This window comes from Phaseolus vulgaris, chromosome 8, assembly GCF_051622355.1.
Source record: "Phaseolus vulgaris cultivar YP4 chromosome 8, ASM5162235v1, whole genome shotgun sequence".
NCBI lineage: Eukaryota > Viridiplantae > Streptophyta > Magnoliopsida > Fabales > Fabaceae > Phaseolus > Phaseolus vulgaris.
This window is the reverse complement of record NC_143505.1, coordinates 60,242,932-60,267,467: the sequence shown is the minus strand read 5'-3', so window position 1 is coordinate 60,267,467 and position 24,536 is coordinate 60,242,932. Positions and strand designations below refer to the sequence as shown.

General features: G+C 31.1%; 2 protein-coding genes across 2 annotated transcripts; both read left to right on the top strand.

Annotated features, from left to right (window-relative positions):
* The first annotated feature begins 78 nt into the window (after positions 1-78).
* On the top strand, positions 79-2,455 carry LOC137823822 (putative protein phosphatase 2C 25). The gene is made up of 4 exons (XM_068629107.1): positions 79-792; positions 1,257-1,595; positions 1,698-1,877; positions 1,992-2,455. The coding sequence occupies exons 1-4, from the start codon at positions 313-315 to the stop codon at positions 2,151-2,153; spliced, it is 1,161 nt and encodes a 386-aa protein (XP_068485208.1). The 5' UTR covers positions 79-312; the 3' UTR covers positions 2,154-2,455.
* A 9,946-nt stretch (positions 2,456-12,401) lies between these two features.
* On the top strand, positions 12,402-14,385 carry LOC137826411 (mitogen-activated protein kinase kinase kinase 18). Its single transcript, XM_068632370.2, has one exon. It carries the CDS (start codon positions 12,813-12,815, stop codon positions 14,154-14,156), a length of 1,344 nt encoding a protein of 447 aa, XP_068488471.1. The 5' UTR covers positions 12,402-12,812; the 3' UTR covers positions 14,157-14,385.
* The last annotated feature ends 10,151 nt before the right edge of the window (positions 14,386-24,536 follow it).

The window sequence follows — 24,536 nt, the reverse complement described above, 5'->3', positions numbered from 1 at the left end:
GGCAAAATGGAGTTTGCACAAGTGAAAGAAGATGGTCAAAGAACGTTTTAAAATTGAGTGTGATAGCTGTGTTGTGTTGTGTGTGTAATATAACTCGCAAATAACACGCAAAAAAGAGGTGGTCCCACACTGACTCCAATCTGACCCAGAAACAACATTCTATTCTTTTCCCTATATATACATCTCACCCTCCCTTATCAACCTCTCTCATCATCAACAACAACAACAACACACAAAACCCAAACAAAATCACAACACACAAACACACACAAAAGACCAATTCCAACGTTTGAATTTTGACTCAACACGGCCATGTCTTGCTCCGTCGCGGTTTCCAATTCGCCGGTCTTCTCTCCCTCCTCTTCTCTCTTCTGCTCTAAGCCTTCCATCATCTCTTCTTCGCCCGAATCCCTTTCGCTCTCCCTCTCCCACCTCAAGCCTTCCAACACTAACACCGCCTCCTCTTGCTCTTCTCCTTCTGCTGCGCCTGCTTCCTCCTCTCCTTCTTCCCCCTTTCGCCTTCGCCTTCCCAAGCCTCCCTCTGTCTTCTCTGCCTCCTCTGCCTCCTCCACCTCCCCCAACGGCACCATTTTGAAGAGGAAGCGACCCGCCAGGCTCGACATACCCGTTTCCTCTCTCACCTTCGGGGTTCCGCCCACGCCCTCCGCTGCGGCGCGTGACGTCGTCGAGTCGGAGGAGGATGGCTTTGGGGTCTACTGCAAGAGAGGGAGGAGGGAGTACATGGAGGATCGTTACACCGCTGGGGATAATCTACGCGGTCAACACAAACTGGTAAGAAATTTTTCTTTTTTTCAAAGAAGCTTTGGGGCTGGGGTATGTGGGTTGGGATCGAGATCGTCTGGTTATGATTATGAGGTGTTTTCAGGAACTGGGGTTGTGGAAAGTTTGAAACTTTTTATCTGAATTTGGTCTGGGTCTGATTGACTTGACTTGTTAAAGAATTTGAATGACCGAGAGCTTTTCTTTTTGTTTTTGTTGGTTTTATGAATTTGTAATGGAGAATTGTGATTTACTTACTCAGTTTTTAATGATCCTTCTATTGGAAATTGGTAAAGGTAATAAAGAGATAAAGCCTAGAATTTGATGTTTTGAAGTTAAGAAGTTCTTTCACAGGGAAAAAAATTACAGTGAGTGTGAGGTTAATTGAGGATTGATTAATATGCTCATGATGATGATTATACTTGATGTGAGTGGAATTAAATCTAACCAGAGATTTTGTTTTGTGATCCTGACAGGCTTTTTTTGGCATATTTGATGGGCACGGAGGTGCAAAGGCTGCGGAATTTGCTGCAAATAACTTAGAAAAGAATATCTTAGATGAGGTGATTGTGAGAGATGAAGATGATGTTGAGGAGGCAGTGAAGCGTGGGTACCTCAACACAGACTCAGATTTCCTGAAGAAGGATCTCCATGGTGGCTCTTGCTGTGTGACAGCATTGATCAGGAACGGCAACCTTGTTGTGTCCAACGCCGGTGATTGCCGTGCTGTCATTAGCAGAGGGGGTGTTGCGGAAGCCCTAACATCCGATCACAGGCCCTCAAGGGAAGATGAAAGGGACAGAATTGAGAACCTGGTAAGCTTCTGAGTGTGATAGTTATTTCTCTGTTATGAACATCAAAATGTTTGAATTTGGATTTGGATGTTTGGTTCTTAAGTATGGGAATTTTTCTTGTAGGGTGGTTATGTGGATTTATGCCGCGGAGTTTGGAGGATCCAGGGATCTCTTGCAGTGTCTAGGGGAATTGGAGATAGACACCTGAAACAATGGGTGACAGCAGAACCTGAGACCAAAGTTCTCAGAATTGAACCTGAACATGACTTGTTAATCTTAGCTTCAGATGGACTATGGGATAAGGTATAGAACTTGATATATGTTCACAGTTTCTTCATGAAAAGTATTGTTCAATTTTGTTTCTCATGTATTGAGTGATTAACTCACTGAACAAGTTTATCTTTCTCATCCTTTCAGGTTAGTAATCAAGAAGCTGTGGACATTGCTCGTTCTTTTCTTGTGGGCAACAACAAATCACAACCATTGGTGGCTTGTAAAAAGCTTGTAGATTTGTCTGTTTCACGAGGCTCTATGGATGATACAAGCGTTATGCTAATCAAATTAGAACACTATGTTTAGAGTTTCGTTTGTGCAACAGAAGAAGGAGGTAGTGCATCAGGTTTTTTACCCATTGAGGTTGGAGGAGGTGCCTGATAGAGTAACCAATTTTTTTCTGTACATATAAATCTGACGACATTATTGAAATTTTTTGTACCTGAATAGGGAGGGATATTAACAACAACATTTAGTAATTTTTTTTACCATAGAATGATTAATGTAATAACCATACATTATTATTATCATTATTGTTTTGGCAATTCATTTATTAAACTAAATTTGCGATGATCACATGAATGCAAATTGTGGAATGATTCAATCAATGAACCTGTCTTATAATTTATTAGGTGGCCAAATTAGTCTTCTTTCTATGACTTTGTCAGCCTAATCTAGTTAGATGTTGAATAGTGAGCTTCTGACTTGCGAATTTGAGAGTTTTTCAGCATTTGAGAGTTATTCCTATCAATAGTTTTGGGCCTTAATTTGTTACCAATGTTGCTTCCAAAACGTGAATATGATTCCATTTACAACTGCTATCGTTATGTTGAGATTCATGCAAACTATTTTATTTCATTTGTGAAGTTAATAAGGTAAAATTGAGTTAGGTAGATGTTCATGAATCGTGTGCTTTGTATTATACAGATTTCTTTCCATACTGTGTCCAATTAGTTAATGAAAAGGCTTACTTCTGCATACAGATACTTTAATAAGCTCATACTTGAGTCACGGAAAGACCTTCACTGTTCTATTATTTTATTCATAAAACAGACTCTTGATTCATGTGAAAAGCATGATTGTTATTAAACCCTGTTCACTTTTCTTATCACTACACGTTAGATTAATTTTCTAATACTTTTTGGACCTTGACTCGTGAGTAGTTTATTAACTGTTTAAAAACCCCTTAAAATTGAAAAAAAAAACACTCAGGAAGTAACACACTTTTGTTATAAGGGTTTTCTTTACCAGAACCGTTATTCTTTCAATTTTTTTTTTATAATACCATCAATATAGTTTATATACTCTTTCTTTCTCAAACATGTTGAGACATATTTTAATAACAAAATCGTGACAGAACACTGATATTTAAAACAAATAATATTTTAGATGTAATAATTGATCTAACAATCTATCTCTCGGGTTCGTAAAAAACAAATAATACTCTAAATACGGTGATCGACCCTATTACATATCTCGAACTTGAAGTAAGAGTTTTGTTCACCAATTTCCTAGATTGTTTTTCGTTTCTCAAATGTTTGACTCCGTAAAAAAGCTTGGGACGGTGGTTGCTTGGTTTGGTTGCTTAATTAATTTAGCATAAGAAAAATTAAATTATTTTATATAAATTTCTCGTGAAAACTAATGTGAACGTTATTATTAATCTGTAACAACTTACAAGCAGCACCGTTAGCAGAAGTGGACCGACCAAGTTTCTTGTCCATTGCGACCACTGACCACGCGTTGTGCCGACCACCGAATTGAAAAAAAAAACGACAGCTGATGTAATGTAACAGCAATGGCTAAGTGTTTTTCTATTACAAGCATACAACATAAAAAATAATAGGAGAATCGAGTCACATTAATATGGGGATGTTGACAATAATGAAGAGATGATGGTGACAATAAGAAATTTATTGTGGCTTGACTTGAGATTGACTTACATGCACAGCACATGACACGTTGTTGTTGGGGGATCCTTCGCGGAAGGCACAACAACGTGTTTGTTTGTGAAGTGTTGTGTCTGTTATCTTGGGCACTCTCCAAGTCCAAACAAAACAAATGACCTTTTGTTCGATGATCCTCGTATATTAGAGATGTCAGAATGGTTTGAGAAAAGGGGAATGTGCATGCAACCAAACCCCAAAGTCCAACACCAACCAACACTGTGCATGTATGTATCCCCTGTCATACGGCGAATACTAAACCCTTTCATCATTTTGATTGTTTCAGAGGAGAATCAGTCATCTTATGATCATATATTAATTGTTGTGAAACATGCACGTTGTGTTTTATTTGGATTATTATTAGTAGTTTTGGAAGAACCTGCTTTATTATAATGCTCATGGTGTATCATTTATTTATAAGAAAATGGTATATAAGAAGATGGTAAGAAAAATGATTACTAAGTTTTTTTTTTTTTTTTATGAATGAACCACTGCAAGCAACTAGGTGTTGCAGACTCATTATACTATATATGTAGGTAGATGTTTGCGAAAGTAAAATGAAGAAAAAATATTAGGAATATGAACTAGTGTGAAATGAAGCACATATGAGTCTAATATATGAAGGTGACCCATTCAACCGTGTAAAAACTTGATGTTCATGTTGGAATATAACTTGCGTTCATAACAAGATTTTGGGTGAAGTCTGAAGAAAAGCCTTCCCCTGTTAAGCCTGTGAGAGAGAACTGAAGCAATGATTAGGATATATATATAAGTAATTTTGTGAGTGTTTAATTAAATCTCAGAGCAGAAACCAGAGAGAGTAAAAGTATTATTGTAAGAAAACAGTTTAATAAAGTCAAGTTACATTAATGAGTAATGATATCTTACCATTCCAACTTAATTTACATGTTGCTTCTTATTTCTGTATAGTACTTATGTCAATTATTTATCTCTTCTCCTTCTATAAATTCAAAATCTATCAATTTTTCTTGGTTTTGATTGGATTATTTGGATTAGGTAGTGAATTTGTGAGAGTAAATTTAAGATGATTTAAAAGAAAAGTGTGAAAAAAATAAGATTGTTTTAATTAAGGTAAATAAAGAGAAAATGTAGCAAATTTTTTTATGAAAGTTGTAAGGGATGGTGTGATTAAAATTATATTTTTTTAATTGATAAAAATGTAAGTTTACACATTTGTCCCTGTATTTAAAAATTATAGAAAAATTATTTTGATTTGATTATTTATGAATTATAATTGTTTTAAATTAAAATATTATTTTCGATATTGAAACAATATTTCCGGTACTCTGTTAGAGTTAATTTCGAAAAAAAAAAAATTTTTTGAATCATGTTTCAAAAATCTTATTTAGAAAAAAAATTGTAATTGTGGATTATTTATTTATGAAATTATAGTTTATGTAATTAAAAGATTATTTTTTGTGTTGGAGCAATTATTTTTTCATACTATGATGGAGTAGATTTTTACTTTATTTTTTTAAAATTTAATATTATATGTAAAGTAGTATTTTCCAAATATTATCTGAAAACATAATATTTTTAAATTTTTAAATATTGTTTATACTTATAATTATTTTTAAATTCAAAATAATATTTATAAAGTTTTTTTACTTGATTTTTTAAAATTAAATATTATATGTAAAGTATCAGTAAAGTAGTATTTTTAAATATTTAAATATTCTTTATACTTATAATTATTTTATAAATTCAAAATAATATTTATAAACTTTTTTCAATAATATCCTTATTTATATTATATTTATGAAAATCAATTTTACAAGTTAAATATGAACAAATTTTAATTTGATAATTAACTCTATTTAATTATCACTATATATTTTATATACGTACATCAAAATAAAAATAAAAATAAAAACAAATTAAATAATTATTCACTCAATAAATAAATAAAAACATTACATATATACATAAATCAAATCACAAAATTACATACATCAAAATAAAATAAAAAAATAAATAAATAATTATTTAAAAATATAAGGATAATCGATTTTACATGTTGATTATCCCTCACATTAAATATGTAAAACCGATTATGGTATACTCAAATATCCATTCTCCAAAAAATTGAGTATAAGAATATCTAATTTATGATTTTGTTTGTGTACTTGAGTGAAAAAGTAAAGGTTAAGATGGTAAAAGCAATCTTTGATTGAATGTATCTCTTCACCCAAAAAGCCTAAAACATATTTCTTTGTCTTTCTATGCCAACCACTCTTCCCTAATTAGAAGATTCAAATAGGAAAACTATTTGTTTTTCTTTTTGGATGAACAATAATCACCTGTATACAAACAATGCGTACGTAATACTACTTTAAACGAATTTGGAAGGATATGACTCCTAATTCCTATTTATATACTTCAAAAAGTACCAATCCTCACAAAAACATATTGAAGATAAAATGTCTTTCATGTATAATACACACAAATATATGAAAAATATTCATTATTTCATTGTAATTTTCTTTCAAAATGATAGGTTAAATTTGAGGTGTAGTTTATTGGAATATCTTGTTTCTTAGGTCATGTTTCAACACATCAACTCCTTGATAAAATAATTAAATATCACATGAAATGGAAATATAATGTTAAGTCATTAAATAAATGAATATTTTATCACTTTTTGATCTAAGGTATTTCTAATTTCATAAAACACTTCTAAGATTAAATTTGAATTTATTTTATTTATCTTAATCACATTTAAAGGTATAAAAATGAATCCAATTCAATGAATACACTCGATTCATTGCATGAATTAATAACGATTGAGTTCTGAAATTTAAATACAAACCTGTTGTTTTTACGTAGAGATAACAAAATGTACCATTTAACCCATCATATTCATATAACTCAAAAAGGATAAAATATAACTTAAAATAACCAACTATAACTTTATAAATAGCCTTTGTTAAAATAAAATATTAAAGTTTATATAAAACAGATGAAAGTTTGATACAATGATTTAATGAGTATTTTAGTATTTTTATTAGTTTACTTTCTTAACAAAATTGAATGAGAAGCATTAGCTTGAACATGGTGAAGCTAGCTGGACCCAAGTTATGACATGGGTTTTAGCAACAAGTCCAACAATGTAAAAAAATTGATTAATAAACGGAACCAATAAAAAAATCAATCAAAACTCAATATTTTTAAATGTAATATTATTGTATTTAAATGTAATATTATATGAAATAGAGTTAATAAATAATTAAGAAACATGTACCAATGTATCTCTTAAAGATTATTTTACAATTTAATTATACTGTATAAGTACCATGCAATTATAATTATCAAAACATGATAAAAATTTATATTGTAATTATAAAATGATCCAGTATTATATCATATGCAAGTTTTGGTCCATTGTATTATAAAGTGGATAAAAATATATTGATTAAATGGTTTAGCTAGTTTAAAATAGATACAAATATATAAATATATCTCTTATATGGTTGGGAATAAATCTTTTAAAAATGTTAATCATCACCTAAATAAACAATATATATTATATAATAGAAGTGCTAGCTTTAACATATTGAATTTAACCATAAAACTAATTAAGATGATTTTTTACTTTTAAAAATATTTTAATAGTGATTCTATTTTCAAAGATTAAATTAAACCTGATTCGCGAAATTCTGATTGCATACTTTTCTTTCTCCTACTTGCTTGTTCTTATACTTCAAATAATTTTTACATTTTAAATTTATTTTAACTTTAAATGTTCACCACTTTACTTTTTGCTGCTTTATGTAATGTCAAATTATTGAAATTTGTTTTTATTATAGACATTTTTGCATTTCAAAATCAGCCTACTTTTCCATTTTTTTTGTCTAAATTACGCATTAGTCTTCGTAATTTTATTCTATATCAAATTTACTTTGGACCATATTAGTGTTTTGTTTAGAGGGCATATCCGTCTTAAAAACAAGAGTCATTATCAAATTTGATTTAATTCATTAATTAAAATCTTGATGAATGCATTTTCACTTGTATAAATATAATATTTTACATTGTTCAATCTAATAATCGTTAAATAAAAATCAAATTTATAAATAATCATTGTTCTAGATCTAATTCATCTCTCATATATGGTTCATTTTAGCTTTTGTAAAATCAATATTGAAAAGGACATTTTTTACATTGATCCTTTTATAACCGATTAAAAACTCTTTACTCTCTTCATTATCTAACTGTTTCTAAGATCAATTTAAAATAAAAAAAAATCATAAGATCCCTATTTTTTTTATATTATAATTAGAGAAAAATGTGAAATTAAGAGTACTAACTCTGAAAGAATAGTGGATACCACAAGAGTGTACATATGCTAACAATGTGTTCCTCTTATACAAGACAAGGCATATTTTAATACTATACCCTATCTCAATCAATATACTAATCTAAGAAAAAGATCACCCAAATCTTATAAACAAATTTTTTAATAGTATTTCTAACTAATGTGACGCATATTAAGATACATGATAAAACGTGGAGCAATTTTAGACTAAAGAAGAGTAGGTATATGAGTGATATGAAAATACCAATGCTAGAAGGTTCATTATGCTAGGCATGACATAGCTAAGCAAATCTTAGTCAAAATTTTCAATTATCTATAAGAAGGTTAATCTAAAATATTTGAACCCAAAAAAGTTAGGAAACTACAATGCTTTATTAAGAGAAAAAAAATCACCTCAAAATAATAACTCTCTAAAAAAGAAAAAAAAAACTTACTTACTATATCAAAATGTACATGGATGATGTTTTATGCAATACAATACAAATTATACATTACAAGAAAATTATTAAAACTAAATTCAAGATTTTAGTTACCAATTTTAGAATCGAAAGTAGTTGATAACTAAAATCTTTGTAATTAATTAAATATCAAATAAAAATTAATTTATAAATTTTATTAATAATATAAATTACTTTATATACCAATAACTTTTTAGTTTATAAAATAATATATAATTTAATCAATATATTAACTAATTATTCTTTATTTTTAAAATTAGTTTTTATTTAATGATTTTCTATTAGTGATAAAAGTAAAATTCCATATTCAAGAAAAACTCTAATGATATTTAAGATATTTTATTTGTTTATCATATGAAAACCTTTTTTTATGTTATGAAATACCGATCATACTAAAAAAAAAATATTTTACTTCGATAAAAAAATGGATGCAAATAAAAGAAAACCGATGAATAAATGTTGACTATGCGTCAACCAAAAGTCGACGAGAAAAATGTGGAAACAAAATTAATTTGTGTCAGTCAACGAAAATAACATAAATGGTGTAGATCAAGCCGACGTGAGACAAATGTGAATATCGTCAACCTGATAATGTAAATGAAGATGAAAAATTGTCGATCAAATCAACACAAAAAAAAAGTCAGTATACATCGACGAAGTTGACACAAACAAAATAATAAAAAAAATAAATCATAATTTGCGTGGGTGTAATTTAAGTGTTTAAATAAGAGAGATAGAAAAAAAAGGGAATGATTAACGTGATGTTTGCATGGTGAGCAGAAAATATGGAATGTTTTGTTTGCATTTGCAGAAGATGGGTTCATCATAAACCATGAATGACCTCTCTTTTGTCCCTCTCTTTCCAGACAAACTTCCGCCCCATTGCAATTTGCAACAAACCCATTTTTTATGCATATCTCAATTTTGAAGTCAAAAATTTAGAACTAGTATTTTTCATGCCAATGCTAGAAAGCACCATATTGGGGTTTCTGATCCTTTGTAGATAAGCAATATGCATTACACGTCTTTGCTTCTGATTATTAATTGTCTTTTATCTCCTCCTTTTAAACATCAAAAAAGGAAAAAGGAAAAAAGGATTCAATGCTTTGTTTTTAGTTTCAATTTGACTCATAGTGGACGCATAAAGCAAATGCCTCAGCTAACGTTACCAAAATGTTCTCTTCTCTTCCATTTTCACCACCAATTTTTCACATTCTCTTGCATAAGCTCAAAACTGTCGCTCATCATACACCACACAAACTAATATCACCTTAGAAGTTACCTTCAAAAAATTACTTGTTTATAACAATTTTGGTTTGTAGCTGTTAAATCATTTTAAAGGCCAAAAGTGTTGTTTTTCAAAGTTAGCAAAAGGAAAAACGAATAACTTTTTTAAAACTAAAATTAAACTTTTTTTTAGAAAAAAAAAACATATTTTCCTTTTAAAAAGTTATCCATGAATCCAATGTTCTTGTAGTTGACAAGACTTAATTCTACATTGAACTTACTTTTGCATATACTTTTTGCAATCATTAAACTTTTGTTTGATTTTGAAGTGTTATACTTAAATCATACAAATTCAAGTTAATTAAATTTTTTTTGAATTTGATTGAAACAAAATTGATTTTATTATTAATACTACAAGAAAATCATGACACAGGAACCATTTTGTAGAAAACAAAATAATTAGTTGCAATAGTAACTAAATTAGAGACCATTTTAGAAACTAAAAAGAAATTTGATTTTTAAATTAGTTTATATTATTTTTTATTATTGTTAAATAGTTTCTAAATTGATATTTAATTAACAACCAAGGTTTTTGCTACCAAATTTAGAAACTAAATAATTGGTAGTTAAAACCTTAATTGCTAATTAGATACCAATTTAGAAACTATTTAACAATAATAGAAATTAATTTAGAAACCATTTCTTTTAGTTTCTAAAATGGTCTGTATTTTAGTTCACATTGTAACTAATTATTCTGGTCTCTAAAAATTGGTTTCTATTTCATGATTTTTCTTGTAGTGTAAGAGGTATAATGATTTATGTTATTGTAAGATTAAGGGTCGATCTCGTTAACAGAAGGAAACAGTTTGAATGTCGATCTATAAAGTTAATAAAAATGATCTCATTTATTTATCTCATCTTAAAGAAGTGAGAACGTTAATGAAGATAATTGACTAGATACGTGAAATATAGAATAATGATGAAATAAAAGTTGAAAAAAGAGAATAAATACAAGTCCAAATAAGAAAGATTTTTTATATTGTAAGTTGAGAAACATATCTATTAGCTAAAATCCTTATAAATATTTGAATCCGAAATGGAAGAATTGCAATATAGTTGGTATTGGTGAATGTAGTTTTGAAAAGATGTGGACAGCACACACCGTGTCACATAAGTAGATGAAGCGTTGAGGCAATATGCTACTCAAGTCATGAACCACGTTGCTTAATCCTCATAACCACCACCTTATCCAAACCAAGTACTTCACCCAGTAACCACACTATTATTATTATTATATTATTTATATATTTCACTCTTTTTCTTCTTCTTCTTCTTCGTGTCTTCGTGTCAAAGGATCTAAATTGAAACTCCTAAGAAACTATGTTCCTACGCGTCACTTTTTCCTTCCTCCCAATCTTGCCACATATTCATGGACCCATTCACAAGCCAAATGGCAAGGTTCTAGAATTCTAGTAGCTACTTTAAAAGGGTTCTAAAATAATCAAGGAATGGATGTTGAAATTCAATCCCTAGTTTCCCTTTCAAACTATTTATTTTTTCAATGACAAAAGTCATGTTTACGTGGACAATCAAATTCTACATTCATTTCCTTTCCGTAACGTTTTCTCCAATTTTAAAACCTCATTCGGTCAAGTTCAACTAATTTCTAAGCCCCTCCCAAGCAATTACGCGCTCACAAGTGGCGCGCCACAAACACCTCTAACCACATCTTATTCTAATTTTTTGCATCTAATAAAAGTTGGGGAATAGAGCACTGATTTTGCTGTTTAAGGTGAAGTATTGCATTGATATTGAGTAGGGTTTTGGTGGGTTTTCTCTCTATAATTTAGGCTGAATTAGGCAAACCAAAAACTGAGATATTGTATGATGAGAAATGAAGTATATGATGACACCAGGTGCCACATACTTAATAAGGAACCGCGTGCCCAATTTTTCCATCAATTTCTCTACAAAAGAAAGAACACCCCACAAACATCTTCTGAGAGATAGTATCAGAGTTTTGGGGACCTTACCAAAGTCCAAACTCTTCACATGCAAACAAAATTTCCAAAACTGCACATCCAAATAAAAATGCGAATAAACAAATAAAAAAAAATCGAATGGAATTGGGATGGTGCACGTCACAGTGTTGTGGTTAAACTAAACCTTGCAGAGACTAAAGCCACACACAAGCATCATTCATGGCATCTCCATCCAGACATTTCCCAATTCATTTTCTTTACGAGTCTCTAGCGTTGTCTCCACAACTCCGTGGACCAACACATTTGCGCCACGTGGGGGCTCCTCCATCCACTTCCATTTTACCACCACCACCACCGTGTTATGTTATGTTCTGTTCTGTTCCCCTTTGCCAACTATTAACATCTACTTCTCAACCAGAAACCCTTCCCTTCCCCTCCACAACCACATGTTCCAATTAATATTCCCACGCAACACGACAAAACACAACCACAAAATCAACCCTGCCATGTCGTAATAATAATAATAATAACAAAAACCGAACACCTCTTCTCTTCTCTTCTCTTCTCACCCAAGTTATAAAATCACATCAAATAACCGCTTATTGTGTAAATTGAACAGATAAAGAAAGTAAAAAGGGGGAGTTAGAGTGACAAGTGGAAAAGAAAATGAATGATGAAGTGGTGTGGATAAGGATTAAAAAACCAATCCATCAGAATAAGAAAAGAACAGTGTCCAGTGCTTCATTCCCACAATCAAAAACATTACCGCCCAAACCTTTCAGATGTCCATCTCAACGTCACCACCGCTTTTTCTTAATTATCCACTTTCATAAATGCCACGCTGTACAACCAAACCAACACCGAATGTTATGTTATGTTATTAGAACTAACAAACATCCAAACACCACCTCACTACCCACTTCGTTGCTTATATATACCCCCACAGGGAACTCACACCCAAATGTCAATTACCACACTTTACACTTCCAACTGAACGCAAAGAAGAAAATTTAGTTATGACTTCGTGGGTGAGAGGCAAGTGCCTCGGGAAGGGCGCGTTTGGCGTTGTCAACGCCGCGGTTTCCAAAGCTGATGGTCGCGTTTTCGCGGTGAAGTCCGTGGATCGTGGAGCGGGGCTCCCTCGCCAGCTGGAGGCGTTGGAGAACGAGATTCGGATTCTGAAGAACGTGGCGTCGCCGCACGTCGTCGCTTATCTTGGCGACGACGTCACGTGCGAGCTCGGCGGAACGGCGTCGTTTAGGAACCTTCATTTGGAGTACATGCCAGGTGGCACCGTCGCTGATTTGGACCGCGCTGACTTGGACGAGCGTTCAGTGAGGCGCTACGCGTGGTGCCTCGTGAGCGCCCTGCGTGACGTCCACGCCCGCGGCTTCGTGCACTGCGACGTTAAGGGGAGGAACGTGCTCCTCTCCGGCAACCGCGCCGCCGCGAAACTCGCCGACTTCGGCGCGGCGGTGGAAGTCGGAGCCTCGCCGGAGTTGTTGCCCCGCGGGAGTCCGATGTGGATGGCGCCGGAGGTCGTGCGCCGGGAGCGGCAGGGGCGGGAGTCCGACGTGTGGTCGCTCGGTTGCACGGTGATCGAGATTGTCAACGGGAAACCGGCGTGGGAGGATCGCGGCGTCGACACGCTGAGTCGAATCGGTTACTCGGACGAGTTGCCGGAGTTTCCTAGCAAACTGTCGGAGGTGGGAAAAGATTTTCTCGAGAAGTGTCTGAGAAGAAATTGGAGTGAACGGTGGAGCTGCGATCAGCTACTGCAGCATCCATTTTTGGTTCCCTACGCCGTAGTTGAATCTTCGCCACGTTGCGTTCTGGACTGGGTTGAGTCGGAGTTCGCGGAATCAGAATATAACGACCGCGAACAAGAAAGAGGGTGGTTAGAATTTAACCGCGAGGAAAATTCAGTTAGAAATAGAATTAGTAAATTAGCAACAGTATCGAGGGTGAATTGGGAAACACAGGGTTGGGTAGCGGTGAGGGAAGTTGAGCTAAACGAAGAATCATGGGCATCAACAAGAAGAAGTGAAAGTGAAGATGGGGTAAATTGGGAATTTAGCAATGTGGGGAGATATTCGGAATGTTGGCACTGTGGAGGGGTAAATCGGGAAATAGAAAAGTTTGATGAGGAGCGTAACAGAGGTGGAGATTGGATCTGTGATGGGCATGGGTTGGAAAAGGTGGGTTGGGTAATGGGAATATTGAGCATTTACAGTTGTAAAACTTTGATGAGGTGTTATTTGTTGTTGTTAATTTATTTAAATATATTATGGTTTTGGGTTATTTATGGTGTTTATCTCTTTACTGCACCAATAAATTGGGTGGATTGTAGAAGAAATTGATTAGGTTGGGTGGTGTGAACTGTGAAGAGAGAAATTATGCAGTTGAACACATGATGAAGATATGGGAGAGATCTGAACTGGGATGGGGTTTTCAGATAACAAATTCAAAATGAAAACCAAGAAAGGGTTAACTAAAACCAAAATACAATGATGTGATTACATAATCATATAATCATGTTCACACTATCAGGTTAAATTTGATTAATTCATTCCTTTAATTCTTTAAAAACATGGGGAGAGAGATCTTCATTTTGTAAGTCCAATGAAGAATCTACAATCTAATCTTTACTTAAAAATTACTTTTACATATCCACTGATTAAATTTAATTATTAACATTTAAAATATCAATGTTTTTTTTTTGTTTTAATCACAAACATTAATTCGTATCATTAGTTGAAAAATAAAAAGAAATTAGTTATTTTGATTACTACCGAATTTGTTTGAAGTTGTTGACAAAAGTGGTATTTAGTGAAGGTTGTAGAATCACCAAAGTTTGTAGGATTACCTTTTAAATATGTGAATAGGTGAAATCTCTTCCCTTCTTTACTAATATTATTATAAAACATTAAAATTATCAATATATTTCTTTTATCTTTAAGAATTATGATATTCAACCTAATACATACAATACATAATAACAAGTCAATGGAACATAACATGATACATAATATTATTATAAAATATTAAAATTATTAATATATATCTTTTTTATCTTTAATGATGATACTTGTCAATGTAACATGATTATTCATCATATCTATCTATGTGTCATTATGCATACATCACATATAAGTACACATTAATATTTTAGCATATAATATATATATATATATATATTTATTTATTTTTATTTTTTTTAATATTTTTTTTGTCTTTTCATGATATTCCATAAATAATTTCTCTTTTTTTATTGATGACATTGAGATGGTCTTGACAAATGTCCTCAATCAGTATAAATACAATTCTTTAAATAATGTCCTAACATTATATGAGGTTTCATATATTATGAATTGCATAGAAGAAGTTGAATTTTGCTAACTGTCATTAAATGCATATAATAGATTTAACACATTGAACCTAAATTCAAAAGTTTTTTGAAACGTGAACTTTAGATTTGGGATAATCACATTTATCGATATGTCATGCAATTGGAAAAAGAAAATTTCATTCTTAATACGTAGAATTCATTGAGCTCAATATGCTTCGAGACCTACAATCCTATCTAATTTGTTTTAGATAATTGATGTTGTTATCTTTTGGCCTTCTTGAGTACTTATTCCAAAATATTTTTTTCACACCATTTTTCAAAAGCTTTAAGCATCAAGTTAGAATCAATTCATCAATTCAAACATATTCATCGAAGTTATCAATAGGTAATATATATGATAACATGCGAATTAATGTAGTGCATTTTGGTAGTAAATATAAACCTCTCCTACCAATTGCATCAAATCTCATTAAAAAATATGAATTGTGATTATTGAGAGCATCTAATTTTTTTTAGAAAGAAATAATAATGAAGTGAGTGTGTTCATCTTCATAATTTATAGCAAAAAGTATGTCAAAAGAAAAAAATTTTCTCAAGTGTTGTCTTCAAGTATTTCTTGAGAAATTATATTCCAATAAATCCATTTGACAAGTAAATGGGGGATAAAATGTAGAAATGTGTATGTCTTTTGGAATTAAAACGTTAGAACCAACAATTAGTTTTACCATTGTTATTTTTACAACATTAAGATTTGCAATAACTGCTCTAACATTGACTACTACAACCAACTTAAAACATAATAAATATCAACTAAATTTGCATATAATAAAATTACATATTAAAGTTGTATATAATGTAATTACACATACTTCATGTTTATTGTTGCTTGATCTTCACACATTTATTATGTGCCTTTCATCATAATTTCATACAATGACATTAAGTTTTTTTTTATCTCTTGTAGCTAGATTTCTTTTGTTCACAAATTTTTTTCCTGATTAGAGCTTCCATGTTTTTCAAGTCAAATGCTGGTTAAAATTGTGATTCATAATGGTGTCACTTTCTAAAATCTAAGTTGATGTCTTTGTATCAGTTAAAAATATTCATCGTTAATAGAAATATTTATTCTTTTTTAAGTGATTTTTTTATTGATAAAATCATTTATTATATTTTTTATAGTCACCATTCATGTTCCAAAGTAAATTTAGAATTATTTTCTTCCTTCTAAATGATAATAATTATATTGTCCTCTATGCAACTATTTTTCTTCAAATCAACAACTTTCTTGCTATGATCCTTGAACCTCTAAACAACAAAATTTATTTACCATTAGAATTTCACTTGATTTAATGTCCTATCGACAAATGGATTAAATGAGACATTAAGTAAAAAACAAATAAGATGAGTATATTTAACTAAAAGGTAAATTTTATTTTTATTTGTATAAATTTTACCCTTTGTTGTGTGATATTTTCTAGCCCAATTAAGTAGAAAATTGTGAAGATTGTGTTTTAGTATCATTTGAAAGGAATTTATGAACTATAAGATTATTAGAAGGTTTATCAAACATTGTAAAAAGTTTGTGTTTAATTCCAAGGAAAAGTTGGAGAAGTTTAAGAGTTGTGAAAAGTTGCAAAAAGAACAAGAATTTTGAAAATTTTCAACCATTAGTTGTGCTTTTGAGAATTATTTTGTTAGAATTAATTATTTGATAATTTTACAAAGAAATTGAAATAAGTTGGCTATGAAAAAAATCAATCTATTCATATGGAGAATAGATTGTTTCAAGGTCCTTAAACTCGTCAATGGCGATGACGGTGTTGAACAACAACCAAATATGGAGATTTGGTCTTTTTGCAGCTTCTATTCATATACTCTATATTTTTGTTCATCAATTTTGTTGCTTTCTCTTGCAATCAATTAGGACAAATAGTTTAAAAAAACAAATCTTATATTTAATATCATATTTTGGTAATATAAATATCTTATAAATATTAAACTGTAAAATATTTTTCAAGAGATACTTGTTAATTAATTTTAAATATATAAAATTACATTTAAATACAGTATATATTTTGGTTTGATTCTTAATTTTTTTTAACCAAATCATTGATTAAGAAAAATAGATCCAAAAAAAATAAAAATATATAAGTTTAATCAATTTTTGGCTTTCTATCGATTATTTTGTTGGTTTTCGAATTTGATTAGTTTTAAAACCCCTATATGTAAGAGATTAAAGAGATCAAGATATCAAAGAGAGGAAGTAGAAAATGAAGGGAGAAAAAGAGATAAAAAAAAGTTGTAATAAAATAAAATATACGTTACAATTTTAGATGCAAGAGTTAATTTGAATAAAGGGAAAATGGCCAATGTTATTTTAATTTGTCTTAGTTGATTAGAAAGATTTACAACAATTTTACTCTTTGTTATCCAATTGATGTAAATCCACTTAGTAAATTTATATTTATATTTTTAAATCTTTTTGTCATTTTACATTTTTCATAATTTATATTAAAAGAATTTTTTTTAATATAAAATATTTTAATATATTCCTTGCCAAAAAAATCTAAGGAAATTGGAGTTTGATTGTAATATTTATTAGAACTATAAATTTGAGATTTGTTTCACTTGACAAGATCTGTGTGAAAGAAGTTGATAATGCCCCTTTGAGGGCATAAAAAACAACTCTTCAATTCAAACCCTATTTCTCACTCATTGGGTAATGCAGTTTTCTAAATTTTAAAGAGTGCAAATAACATCATTTATTGAATAAATTTTAAGTTTAAACCCCTTATTACTTTTTAGTCCAATTAAATTATTTTAATTACTGAAAATATTTTATTATTTTTAAATGTGTATTTGCATGACATTGCAATCTAAGGATTTGTATTATAATGTAAATGTGTAATAGTTGGGATACAAGTTTTCAAACAATTAAATTTTATTCAAATTCAAATTAAAGTCTTATATTATGTTAAATTAATTTTATTAACATAAACTTATTTTAACAATACCACCATAAATACATAAAAATATTATAATATATAGTTTAAAAAATAGATAAAAATTAATATTAAAGACAATTTTAAAATACTTATAATATACTTTTAAATAAAAAGTTAACGATAAAATATTAAAAAAATTATATTCCACTTCTCATTAGTATTTTTATAATATTAAAAAAAAATCATTTGAAGAAGATACAATTGTTTCAGTATATATTAAAGATAATTAAATAAATGATCAAAAGTATACATAAATATATTGGCGTAATTAAGAATTAAAAAACTTAATAAAAAGTTTTAAAAACTAAAACAAAAATAAATATATTATCTACTTATTTCAATAACATACTATTTGTTCCGTGTGCTAAAATGAAATTATTTTTTATAAACTAAAAGAACATTTTATTTTTTATAAACTAAAAGAACATTTTATTTTATTGGCTAAAATAATTATAAAGAGTTTGTGTAAAGCAATCTTCAACTGGCATCATCCATGAAACTGGTTGTCTAAACAAACTTTTTAAAAACAAAAGGCTTCTTATTTGACACATCATAAGTTATGATAAAGAAGAGATAAGTTACGATAAAGACGAAAAAGGATGAAAATAAGTGTTTGGATCAAAACTCTTCTATTTAAAATAGAAGGTAATCATATTTAAAATATTCTTCTATTTTTTCTTTCTATTTTTCATATATTCCTTTTGCCTTTCCATAACAGTAAAACAATTATTATTTTGAAGGCATGAAATATTAATAATTCCTTTTTCTTGTAGTATTTCAATCCAGCTTTAAAATTTGTATTCTAATGTCTACTATCATATAAGGATATTTAGGTTTAATGTGCTTATAAAATAGAAAGATGTTTGTTTATATAATGCCTTTGAAAATAAGTTTAAAATAACAAATAGTATAATTAAAATGATATCGGAATATTTTATTATTAAAGTAAAAAAAATTATATAAATAGAAAAATCAATTATTTATACTAGTGTATTACGATAAACACTGTCTATCAAAATGCGGTGACATTTTTTAAATTAAAACGGGTAGATAGATATCGATTGTAATAGGAATCGCTTTCTAGTTAAATCATATAGGGAATAGACAATGGTTGTTGGGTTAGAACCGTTGTCTAAACCCTCGTTATTACCCTAATTCGAAGCCCGCGCCACTTACGCTTTCGTTCTCTGCGTTTTCTTTCTTCATCACGCTCTCTCTTAAACTTTGTGTTTTAAACTTTGTAAATTGATTTTAAGGTTACTTGATAAATTGTAGAATTATGAATATGATCAAGTGACTTAAGTTGAGATTCTAGTTTCCTAAACTAGTAAGAAAGGATAAAAAAAAATCCAATTTGATTCACATGAACTAGTTTTACATTATAGACTTGTTGGGCAAGCCATAAGCTCATTAGGCGAAATTCGTAAATTAGAAAACTCAAGAGCATTGACCAATGGGCGTGCAAAGTTCTCACTGAAGTTGGGGAATTAAAAATCTAAGAGCATTAGTCACTGAGTGAGTCACTCTTGGGGTGAACTTTTTTTATCTAAAAACCCAAGAGTTTGGAAGTCGGGCAAGAGAACCTCGATGGGTGAGATAGGGATCCTGTGAATGCCTCGTTAGGCAATCCTGTTACTCATTGAGAACAAAATGCATCTTCTACATTTTTAAATTTTTATGTTTAATTGAATTTTAAAGCTTTTGAGAGATCTTCCTCGTAATTGGGTGTTGTCATGATACATGTACTGATTGAATCTTTTATAAATTGATGATTTTATATATATATGAACATTGTGATGAGAAATTTCATTGTTTGAGATGAAAATACTTATGTAATTTGACGGGTGCATAATATATGTTATGATGTGGACCCAATCATTTTCAAGAAGGGAATACCGTGTTGAGATGTTAGAAGGGTGTATTGATTTTGAGATTCTATGAAAGAGATAATCTTAAGTATCTTGATACACTGTAATCACATAAATAAAAATGTTCAAGCATTAAGAATTGAAGGAGGTTTCTGTGACCTATCCTGTAGTGTGAAAAAGAACTATATCATATAAGTTATAAGGAATTTACTCTGTATGATGAATTTTCAGTATATTGAGACTTTGTTGTGGGGACAACTTAGTGATATGACAAGTGCAAATCTCTGAGTCTAATTTCAATCCACGAGTCTTCCAAAAGTAGAGTCAACTATTTATTATTAGTAAATTTCTGACATGAATAGTAAATGTTCTATGAGAATTGAGAATAAACACTTGATTGTTAAGTAATATGTTGTAATGTAAATTATACGACATTGAGAAAATTCTTGAATGATTAGCTGCTATAAAATTATATTAAAAATACTACCTTACCCTACTTTCATAATTGTGTTTATTTTTATAATCTATGGTGATTGAATGTTATATGACAACAAAAGCTACATGTGATGGATCTTAATCATAAAATTTTGAAATACCTTCTTGTCTTATAATCTATATATTTAAAAATTCCTTAAAAAGAAATATTATTTTGTAATACAATATTATAGACATGATATAAAAAGTAATGAAAATGAAAGATGGCGATTTGGTGTGGTATGGTTATTGAGTGAAAGAGAGATGTAAAGTAGGGTGTTTGAATTGCGGCTGATATGAGAGATAAGGATTAGGAGTATTAGCAGGAGATGGAAAATGGAAGTGGTGCTGAGTGTTTCTTCTTTCTTCAATTTAGCAACAGTTGGGCAACCCACATGTTAGGCAGAAGAAGGTCAGAACAAGATCTGAAGCATGGCTCATGCAGCAACACTTTTTGCTTTGGAACAACACTTGCATGTGGGAAATGGATAAGGAAATCCAATTGGTGAGGTTAATGTTGAGAGAGAAAAAAAGGAGTGGAGAAGGTTGATAACAAAATGGATTTGCATGTTTGGAGCTTAGTGAGTGCTACAACTTGCATCATGATATTTTTGCCATGAATTAAGGCTGCTGCTACTTCATAACCCATCACTTCAGCTGCCAAACTTATCTTCATCCATGTACCACAAACATCTGTATAAACACATCAATTAATGCAACTGCAACACACAATTTATCATCACCCTTTCGATTCACTGCTTTCTAATAATTATAATGCAATCCTGTTTGATTTTGACTTCAAAACCTTCTTTCTTTTAAATGATTGTAAAATGGATGGTGCACAAAAATTGATCACCTTATACTTATTCATTTGAGATTTATTTGATATTAAAAAATGATTTTAATCTAAAATGTTGGGAAAAATACTTAATTGGAATTAACATTAGAAATATATTAGTTATAGTTAGGTATCTTTGAAACTTTTGATGTTGATTAACTTATTGTATTTGTCAAGGTATTAATATTATAATAAATCAGTTTAGGTTTAATTGGTTAAGAAATTAAGATTTAAATAATTTTAATGAGTTGATTGTATAATTGAAATATGAATTATTTGAGTAATTTGTTATTGTTATTTAATTTTAAAAAAATTGACAGAAACAATTAAGATGACAAGAATTTGTAATTTAATGGTTAAATCAATAAAATCCAAATTTTATACAAAGTTATTTAGCTTGTAATGGTAAAAGTTTAGTGGTACAGGTAAAAATGACATTATAATATAATTATTAAAAAAATGAAAGCTTATGATCTCAAACTAAAGACAAAATTTTGATATAAGAATGTGAGATTATCTTCTTAAACTAATAACTGAAATAACTCCTAGAGTTATGTTTGAAGGGAAAAGATAATATTTTGGGTACATTTTCCTCTTGCTCATGCTTATTGCCAAAAGACAATTTCCCAGAAGAGAAAAACTACCGATACAACTTATTTTGTTTTCTCATCATGAACTTAATGAGTACTGTTCAAACATCGACCACCTTTCAGAGTTTTGAAGAAGGAGTGATCGGATTGGTTTGTAACTCATGGAACTGACAAAGTTATAAAACCATGTGATACTTACAAACATTAGTGAAATAGATTTAAAAAGCACATTTATGCAAAGTTATAAAACATTTTGTCTTCACATTGGTAGGCTCCCAAAGTGGATATTGAAAGTGTCACGTGGTTCCTCAAATTCAAAACTATGCTTGCACTTTTATTTTATACTGAATTAAATTACTCTTAATAACAGTAGGAATGTCTAGAATGGTCTTAGACAGTGTATTCATTCATTGACAATAAGAGTTGAAATTACTTTGTGTATTTGTACTTAAGATACAATGTTGATCAATGATTAATGGATTATACCTCTGTATCAGATTCATACTTGGGCAGTGTATTGCTGATACTGTCATGAACATGTCATATTTTTCCTGAAATCAAATACTCTCCTTCAACTTTAATTTTATAGTGTATTAAATGATTGTTTCAAATTAAAATTCACTGGTTACAGAAATGCACTGCAGCATCCATGTGACAGAAACCAAGAACAGTACCAGAATGTGGACTGCTGTTAGACAGGTTATTAAGTCGTTCACAATCATCATATAAATTTATTTTTGTATTTTTAATTTAGATTCAGTGTTTTTCACTCCACTAATGGATTATAGATGTTTAAGCAATTGATTGCTTTAGATTCTATGTTTATTCTTCTGTTTACTATGATTCAGTGTAACATTGAGAGCACACCATCAAATTTATAAAATAAATAATACTGAAATCATTTAAAATAAACTGGATAAATAGAATTTGATTGAAAACAAAACTGATAATGTTTGGTAGTACAACAAAATCATTCCATGAGGCACTTTTCCCAATATTACATTTGCAGATTCTTTAAACTTATAACAATGTCTTGACAGAAATTGGATATTGATTGGATTGGTGCTCTACATGGGAACATTCTAGTTGATCTCTGTTACTTACCTAGCACTGATATTCTTTCTACATCCTTTCCCAATTTTCAACCAACTATGAACTATATTTTGTTTAGGGTTTACACAGGTATAAAATACAATACAGAACAACTCATATATAAGAGTAATCAATAAACCACATAAAGGATTCATATCAGTACAATAAAAAAATAAAGACATAGTTTTTGCATCATATTTAAACTGTACTTAAATATTACATGATTAAACAATGTACTCTCCTGAAAATGTGAAATGTCAACAGATAACATATAAAGATGATCTCACTTCTCAATTTTAACATTTCTTTTGAATGTCTTTAGTGGCATATTGTCCTCTGCAACAACTTGTACACAACTTCTCATTGCATTCACTATTCACTGAAAAACTTTGGGAACAAATCCTGTTACAAAACATAAAATAATTCATAAACAATGTTTTAAGGTTATTTTACTTTGCTTTTGATCCTGCCGGCAACTCGAACGTGGAGGAATCGCTTCGTGGCACTCTCTGCCCCGTCTACGCGACTGCGTCTTCTGCGGAATCACTCCCCGAACTTTCTCTCAGATGTCTTCAAATGTGACCTGCAAAACACACAGACGGCGCCTCTAGCGGCCGTTTGCGCTCCGACGATCAAGTTAGTCCAACAGAACCACCAGAAACTGGAAACTAGTAATGTGTGTGTGAGAAAAAACTTGCACTCTGTTTTTCGTCTATCTTTTTTCTCCTCCTCCACTCTCACTCTGATTCTCCCTTTTATCTCTCTTTCCCTGCTTCTGGGCATAACAGAATTCTGTTATGCTTTTCTGGCATGTGTCAGAACCCTGTTATGCTTTTCAGAGAAAGCGTACCTTCAGAATCAGCAATGGGGAGCGTGAGAGTCTGCGCATGTCTGCGCTTGGCTGCGCCTGTCTGTACCTTTAGCGGTACGGAGTGCTCTTTTGTCTGGACCGCACCCCTCTCAGATGATGACACGTGGAGGCCTGCAACTCACATCTAACCACACACGTGTCACTTACTGGAAGGGCTTTAGCGCCTCTCTTTGTCTGCCTAAGTTACGCCCTTGCGGAATAACTTAGGATGCTTCTCTTATCTGGGTAAATTGCATACTCTTAGGAGAACGTCGGGTGTGGCTGGTCTAGGCACACTCACCAAACGTTACTCTCCGCGTAGGCGACTTACCCTTCACGATGCCACGCACGTAATGGGTTGAGGGAATCACCAATCACCGACTGGCTTACTAGTTCCCTCAGGCCACTCTCGTGCACGATTCCTTGAGGTGTGCTCATGCGAGGTCCATGCGTAACGCTCTCGCTGGGAACCTTAGTCCCCGTTTAACTGCGTGTAACACGAGACCCCGACGACAGTACACCCGATGACTGATCAGTGTTTATTCGCTTATCGCGCTCTGCCTCCAGGCGCGAGTCTAGGAACTGATCTGCTGGTGGTCACTTGGCTACTGACCACCGATCACCATTCTGGGTGATCTATCCCCCGACCTCTCTGCCGCCTGATCTGTCGGTGG